Source organism: Copadichromis virginalis, linkage group LG3 (assembly GCF_057382275.1).
Source record: "Copadichromis virginalis isolate Kocher_CV1m ecotype Utaka linkage group LG3, C_Virginalis_male_GT1.1, whole genome shotgun sequence".
NCBI classification, from domain to species: domain Eukaryota; kingdom Metazoa; phylum Chordata; class Actinopteri; order Cichliformes; family Cichlidae; genus Copadichromis; species Copadichromis virginalis.
Genome location: NC_140620.1, coordinates 2,989,155 through 2,996,972, shown reverse-complemented (window position 1 = coordinate 2,996,972; position 7,818 = coordinate 2,989,155). Strand labels below are relative to the sequence as shown.

At 43.0% G+C, this 7,818-nt stretch overlaps 2 protein-coding genes across 2 annotated transcripts in view; one reads left to right on the top strand and one right to left on the bottom strand.

Moving 5' to 3' along the window:
* Window positions 1-2,716, top strand: part of LOC146712313 (protein NLRC3-like) — a 16,398-nt gene extending 13,682 nt beyond the window's left edge. Inside the window, exons 9-10 of the mRNA XM_085452003.1 lie at window positions 1,487-1,660; window positions 2,174-2,716. Of these exons, the coding sequence (XP_085308129.1) occupies window positions 1,487-1,660; window positions 2,174-2,189 (190 nt within the window). The 3' untranslated portion in view covers window positions 2,190-2,716. The remainder of the gene's footprint in view (window positions 1-1,486; window positions 1,661-2,173) is intronic.
* A 3,276-nt stretch (window positions 2,717-5,992) lies between these two features.
* On the bottom strand, window positions 5,993-7,818 carry LOC146712312 (serine protease 27-like). Its single transcript, XM_085436198.1, has 4 exons — window positions 7,769-7,818; window positions 7,389-7,639; window positions 7,264-7,291; window positions 5,993-6,382 (listed from the first exon to the last, which is right to left on the bottom strand). Exons 1-4 carry the CDS (start codon window positions 7,816-7,818, stop codon window positions 6,292-6,294), a joined length of 420 nt encoding a protein of 139 aa, XP_085292324.1. The 3' UTR covers window positions 5,993-6,291.

The following is a 7,818-nucleotide window of genomic DNA, read 5'->3' as shown; positions in this document are numbered from 1 at the left end:
TGCTGACCAATAAGTTTCTATTAAATGTTGTAATTTGTATATTAAAAAGTGCTTTGGCTCAGCACGGCTCAGCTTACAGTTAGAATACAGCTGCTGGATGTGATTACCATGTCATAGTTATCTACCAAACTGCTAACTGGGGAATTTCAGGCCACAAATCCATCCATCCATCCATTCGCTTCCGCTTATCCTTTTCAGGGTTGCGGGGGGCGCTGCAGCCTATCCCAGCTGTCACAGGGCGAGAGGCGGGGTACACCCTGGACAGGTCGCCAGTCTGTCGCAGGGCCAACACACAGGGACAGACAACCATTCGCACTCACATTCACTCGCACATTCACACCTAGTGGCAATGTGGATTATCCAATTAACCTATCCCCACAAGCTGCATGTCTTTGGACAGTGGGAGGAAGCCGGAGTACCCGGAGAGAACCCACGCAAACACGGGGAGAACATGCAAACTCCACACAGAAAGACCCCGGCCTGATGGTAGAAATGAACTCAGGACCTTCTTGCTGTGCGGCAACAGTGCTAACCACCGTGCCACCGTGCTGCCTAGAGCCTGGGCTCTAGCTGTCATCGGGCAAGATGCGTGGTCCACCTACACAGGGGAGCAGTCCATCACAGGGCCAACAGAGAGAGACAGAGAAGCACTCTCTCACATCCACACCTACAGCCAATTTAGAAGCACCAATGAACCTAAGCAGCATTTCATTGGACTGACGGGGAACATCCAACCTCCAAAGAAAGGCCAACAAGCTTCAACCTACAACCTTCTTGCTCTGCCACTTTTCGCCATTTCAGCCCAAATCCTGCATTTTCCTGTTTTTGACTACAGACCAGATACACTAGCACTTTCTCACCAGACACTGCCACCTAGTGGAGGAAGTCTTAGTTCCATTTGAAGCTTCAGATTACAGTTAGTTCTTTTCAAAAGAGGTGGAGGTGGTGGGGCCACAGCACCATCATCACTGAATGCCATAGGACACTTAACCTTTGTTTCCATATGCTGGGAACTTCCTGTTGTTCCAAGGAGGAGTGGAACATGTGTAAAAATCTCCCAGTCAGTTTCAGACAATCTCGGGTCAAGTCTAGAACAACTGTGTGCCCAGTTTGAACTCTCTTCAGTACTGTGATCTGACAGACTCAGAGGGGCCATCACATCACATTTAGAAGCTCCCAAGATGGAGCCACAACACATGTCCAATACTTAGTCTGTCTTGTTGGACCGACTGGAAGAAATGATTCAAGGACTTAGTCACAGAACAGAGATTCAAAACTCCAAAATCCAACTGGCTGCATCAGGACATATAGTCTGAAACTCTGCACAGTTTCCTGTTAGAAGCTGTTTCCTGCTGGCTTCAGCTGTTTGGAGTTTCCATTTTCTAAACTTCTACATTCTGAACCTTCTTCAGCTCTGAACAGATGATGAAACACTGAATGATTCCAAGCACTTTGTCTAATAAACTTTCTTTAATTCTTTATGCAGATTGTGGAACTGTGGTTTGTCAAAGATAAGCTGTGATTATCTGGCAGCAGCGCTAAAGTCCAACCCCTCCCATCTGAGAGACCTGGACCTGAGAGGAAACAACCTGAAGAATCCAGACGTGAAGCAGCTGTGTGATCTTAAGGAGAGTCCAGACTACAGATTGGAGACTCTGAGGTCAGTAGAGTGATGGAGTGAGTGGGTGGTGCTGTCAGCAGTATTGTACTAAACACAGTCGGTATGAAAGAAAGATGCAGTGTTTCCTGTAAAGCTGCAGCTTCTCAGTGAAGCTGTGGGAGGAGAATGGTAACAGCCTTCAGGATTGGACACAAACACTTCCTGTTTCTGCCTTTTGTGCAGAGAAGATGTTTGGCTGGTATTCCACCAGTTAACAGCTGGAACCGTCCATCTGGATTGTTGGGGTTCCTACAGAGCTCAGAGTGGAAACACCAAGGTTCTTCTAATGAATGAAAGTCCAAACTCAAACTAGGAGTCAAAAACATTTTCATCAACTTCAATAAAAATCCAAAGATTAGAGAAAGTGAAGCAACAATGAGTCCTAGTACAGTCCCAGCACTGACGTCCCTGCTGCTCTTTATACTGGATGTGCTGCATCACTGACTGACAGCTGAGGAAGAGTCTCTGGAAACACTCGTTTATCTCCTCTGCTCTTCCTTTTTCTCTCTGCAGGTGGAGCTGGTTGTAAATAGGACGGTGTGTGTGCTGAGAGGAGCAGCTGTGTCCTGATGATCCAGAATGGATGAAGCAGCAGCAGCTTGTGTGTAGAGACGCTCTGACTGGGCCATGTTACTGGGAGGTGGAGAGGAGAGCTTCATCCAGCAGTGACTGACAGAGGAATGAAGTGCAGATGACTGTCAGAGCTGCAGAGTGAACTGCTCTGAGAACAGCTCCACTGTCAGACACAATGTAGAGTCCAGCATCATCCCTGTGTGTCCCTCTGGATCTGACAGAGGATCATCAGTGTATCTGGACTGCTCTGCTGCTGCTCTGTCCTTCTACAGTCTCTGCACAGTCTCTGTGTGACACTGGCTTCAGACCCTCCTGGATCAAACTCACCTGGCAAGGCTTTCAAACACCTTTGAATAATAAACATCATGTTTTTATAAGATAAATATCATGTTTTCATGGATATGTGCAGTTTGAGCCTTAGTGGATGAATCAGTGCTTAATTTTTAATGTGGCTACTAATGATCAATAAATGTGTTGACTGGAATCAAATGAATGACTTGGACTGTATCTGTTCCTGCTTTTCTCTCTTATGGATCTGATCCAGACCTTTTCCCGCCTTTAAAGCAACCTCAGAAATACCTGGAAACACGGATCGGAGAAGTGAGGTGAGATGAAGAACAGCTGGGAGAAAAGACACAACACGAGCTTCTCGTCTGTGACTGAAACCTTTGACTCATTTTTAATCTTTGCTGTTTAACTGGGCAGTGAGGCGGCTTTTAACACAGGAGACTCACATTTGACCTTTAAATGAACCCGTGATCTTTGCTCCAGCACCACTCTGTCCACAAACAGCTTGTGATTGATTAACTGAACCTGATCAATAGTCCTGAAGTTTCACAGACTTGATGCTGCACTCTGATTAAAAAGAGCTTTTATTTTGTCAAGCAGGGTATAGGTCACTTCCTGTCACTCCTAGCGTGACATTAAGACACATCAAAAATGTCCTGAACAGTGAAATAAGTCAAAATGCGCTCAGTGATCAGATGAAGACAAAAACAACAATGAAGGTGATCCCTGCAGTTCTTCTGACATCCAGCAGAGGCAGCAGTGACTCAGTCCCCATAGACTCAAACTGGTTTGGTCTCTACAGATAATTTCTTCCTTCATGTGTTTTGTATTAATGAGGAGGTCAAAGTCCCATGACCTCATTGTTGCTTCCTGCTTAGAGCACACTGGACTCCCCAGGTGTGTGTTTGTGACATCATCACAACCACAGTGTGTGTGTGCGCTGTTGTCAGGATTTGGGACTGAAAGTCATGGACGGGGATTGTGGAGACCGGCCTTCTGGGACATGTATTCGTAAGAGTTTCTCTTTCAGGAGGAGAACATTTCAAAATGTGAATTTCTCGTGTTTGCAGCATGAAATGTGCTGTAAAGTGTTGTAAACTGGTTTTGGGCTGTACTTCATGTAATGCCAGTTTGTACCAGAAGAGGAAGCAGTGAGTCAGTGTAACCTTTATTTAATTAGGCAAAGACCACATTCGTATTCACAGTGGCAGCAAAGAATCTTAAAGCGCTGCTTTCACATCCCTGCATATGTTTCCTGTTGCCCAATCTATTCTCCCTTATCTGATCATCAACATCCTGTACACAAAACTGTCGCTGTTGCAAGTGCCTCTGACCTAAAGTCACCTTTCACAAGAAAATCACAAGAAAATCATTATAAGCGCCTATTCTACTAAAAGATCAGAGAGAAAACAACCATTTTAATCAATTAAGTTTAAACATATAAGCAATTACTCATGCGTAAATTTTATCATAGCCAAAAGCTGCCTAAAAACAACTCCTGTGTGTTTGTCACAGGCCAGCGCTCTGAGTTCATTTTGTATTTGTCTCATTTTAGATATGTGATTAGTTTGTGTCATTCCTATTTAGCTTTAGTTAAGGAAAGGCAGTTATTATTTATTGTTTCCTTGGTTTCTATGTTTGAGTTCTTGTATCGTTCATCACATGTTAGGTCTGTTAAGCTTGTGTTGTCATGTCTAGTTTCAGTGTTTCCTGTTTTATTTTGAAGGAGTCGTGTGTTCTTTGTTCATTGTATTTAGTTTCACTTCCCCTGTCCTGTCATTAAGCTCATGTCAGTCAGCTGTTCCTCCATGTGCTCCCACTTCCCCTAATCACCTCCTGTGTATTTAAGTCCTGTGTTTTCAGTGTGTCATTGTCAGATCGTCTGCTGTGTTTGCAAGCCAAGAAGTTGCGTCAAGTCTCCTCATGTCAAGTCTCCTCATGTCAAGTCTCCTCATGTCAAGTCTCCTCATGTCAAGTCTCCTCATGTCAAGTCCATGTTCCTGTAGGTTTTTAAGTTAATTTGGCTCACCCAGTTTAGTTTATTGTTAGCCTTGCATTTTGCCTTTTGTTTACAGTTATTTTGCCAGCCTCAATAAACGGCTCGTTTTCTGTTATTCAAGTCATGTTTCACATTTTGTTTCCGTCTGCATTTGGGTCCACCCTTCGCTCTACACACAGTCAGCCCTGCTGATTGTGACAGTGTTAACACTAACTTCATTTTAAAACTCACATTTCCTGTGTCATAACCTGTTTTTGATATAGCATTTTTATTTCATTTTGCTCCTTTTCATTATACTTTATCAGACTTAACCAAAATATATGCTTTCCTTCCTTAGGTCCTTCTTTAAAGCAAGAAACTCCTATTCAGTTCCTCTTTCCTGTCACTTGTTGCTAGACCAGCTCAAATTCACTTATAAGCTAAATGAATGTCAGGCCTTTGGCCTTGCAAGTTTATAGATCCTATGTGTTTGTAAGCATGTGCGGCCTTCTATGCTCTAAGTCTCTTACACAATAGATTGTCTGGACATTGCGCCAAACAAAGCTTAAGACCCTCTGTAGACCAAGCAACAACTCTAAATGAGCACAATCGCAATGTGTATACAAAATCATTTTTACGTATATAATCTTCAATGTTATTCATTTGGGTCAGCGACACTTGTAACATTCTCATAACAAGCTCTCTCCTCTACCCTAGAAATAAATCTATGTAATATCTGTATGTGTAAGCCTACATTATAACCACTTCTTCTAGAAATCAAAAAGAAATCAAACATTTTCTACTCCTACAATCTTCACTAGTTTTCCTCAAAGCATATCTTTTATTCCCACAGTTTCCCTTTAAGTTTTGTAAACAGCTTCTTATGAACACCAGCATTTTATCTTCTAAACAGGATTCAGTTCACTTTAATCCTTTAACCTTAACATAAAAATAACAATTTCTGCCTCAGTTTTACCATATCTAAATTATCAAAACCCCCAAAAGTTATAACATAATCCTAAAACCCATTAAACCTTAAATCCCTCTCTTTGACACATCTCATGCGTCAAACTCAAAATGCTTCACCCAAGCTTAGGAAATTAAAAGAAAAAGTTTAGTCACAGCATCTCTCAAAACAGCTCAGCCATCCTCCTCTCAGGTATATCTGCTCCGACCCTGCAAACCTGTGTTTAAGGAATGAAATCAATTTAAAGGATTAAATTCAGCATCTCTCTGCCGTTCTCTTTACCACTACACTCTCTGTCTCGGCAGTGTCTTATTCTAAGTGGGCGAGGAACGAGACATGTTCACTTACCTGTGTGTGAGAGAACTCCCTCAGTGTCCGTGTAGTACTGGTGTAGCACAAGTAGTGGCCTTGTTAGACCTGCTAGTGCTACTTCGTGCCTTCTTTGCATGTGGTATAGGCAGTGTAGTTACCTTTAACCACAGTCTGAGGACAGATGGGAAATATACAAAACATTCCACCACAAAAGAAGATTTCAAAGATTTTAATAGATTAGTTTAAGAATTTGAGCAAACAACAGAAATAAGTGTGTGATAACAACATCTCACTCCTCAGAATTATGTAAGAAGGCTTCATTTCATAATGACAGTAAAGCAAATACAGACAGATGTGTAGAGAAAATAACCACATAAAAATAATAACTGTGCTAATAAGAAAACCCTCCTGATGTCCATAAATACGGTGGAATCAAAGGTTCCTAAAGTTATAAAGTAACATGTCAGGTAAAGTTCTTCATGTTTGAACTTGAACTTGAGTAAATGTGTTGATCTAGTTTCCAACAGTTGCAGCAAACACATGGAGCAACACAACGAGAACACACAGTGAGGTGAAGTGAGTGAAGTGGATCAGGTTTTCACCACTTCAAAACACACCCACACATGTCGGGGAAGTGGGAGGAGCGGTGGGAGGAGCGGTGGGAGGAGCAGTGGGAGGAGTGGTGGGAGCAGCGGTGGGAGGAGCGGTGGGAGGGGCAGTGGGAGGGGCAGTGGGAGCAGCGCTGGAAGGAGTGGTGGTAGAAGCAGTGGGAGGAGCAGTGGTTTGTAATGAACTGTCTGGGGAGGGGAAGGTAACTGTGTCGCTGATCCATTGCTGGTACTGGGACACAGGAGTGTAGGTTGTAGGACGTGCAGAGCATCCAACAAAAATGAAAACTCCACTCTGCAGCCAGACGGATCCACTCTGCGTCCTCAGTGGTGCCCCAACACTAAACTGTGGAAAGACAGTGATGAAAGTTATCAGGACAGATGTGTAACTGTTAGAGGTCGACCTTTGTCACCCACTAAAGTTTGAACTTTGTTGGTAGTTTTGTTACAAACTGCTGAAATAAATTAAGTAACAAATAAATTGATCGTCCCAGTATAACACAGTCAGTAACACTTCATGGATATCAGTCTGTCCACTTAGGAAACATGAACCACTGTGAATCCACTTCAGCTGCTTTGGTGCAATGAAAGTGACGATTCCACAGACAGAAAGTTTCAGGCAGCTCGTTTAAAGGAATCAGTTTCATCAAATAAATTAGAGGCTTTAGAAAAAACAACCTTTGATAAACATGAATATTAATATTTATGGTCAATTACAGCAAAACAAGTAAACCAAAGTGTGACTAAAGGTGAGATTATCTCAGTGACTGTCAACAACAGATTATAAGAAATAAACTTGTGCTCACCAAACATGAACCGGTCTCTCTAGTACAGATGATGCTGTCTGGGACCCCTGGATTGTTGGCTTTGCACTCACTGTTTCCCACTATTGGTACGTTTGCCTCCTGCAGGTTATTGCTAGTTGTAGAGAATTTAAACATCAGGCTTTTCTAAAGACTCCAACACAATGCTGTAAAATACAATAAATATTTTATGATTTACCATCAAAGCCGATGGCCCAGCTGCTGGTCTCATTGTTGAAGGTGCTGTTTTGTGAGGCTAAGCAGATCGGCCAAATGTAGTCTGTGAAATTGACAGGAGCCGACAGCTTCAGAAGACAAATGTCGTTCTCACGAGTCAACGAGTTGAATCCAGGATGGCAGGTGATGTTTACCACTGTGCGATTCACTTCATTTGGGTTTGGACCTGAGTGGCTGTTGCGGCCCAGATAGACCACCCTGCTACTGAAATCCCTTCACACTTGATTGGCTGGAATGTAAAGTGTGTCACAGCTCAGGGAAAAGAAAAGCACTGAAATAAAGCACCGAAATGTGCGCTGCTTTTCGGTCTGGTTACTACCGTTTATGTCAGAACCCCCTAACCCAATTCTAACAGAGGAACACGGGTGATGTAGCAGAGACTTGTCCTTCAT

Excerpts from the sequence above, each read along its gene's own strand:
- LOC146712312 (XM_085436198.1), bottom strand. The coding sequence starts at position 7,818 with ATGAAGGACAAGTCTCTGCTACATCACCCGTGTTCCTCTGTTAGAATT. Across the intron at positions 7,640-7,768 it reads TGTTCCTCTGTTAGAATTGG|GGATTTCAGTAGCAGGGTGG; the intron begins GTTAGGGGGTTC and ends TCAAGTGTGAAG. Across the intron at positions 7,292-7,388 it reads CTGGGCCATCGGCTTTGATG|GAGGCAAACGTACCAATAGT; the intron begins GTAAATCATAAA and ends AATAACCTGCAG.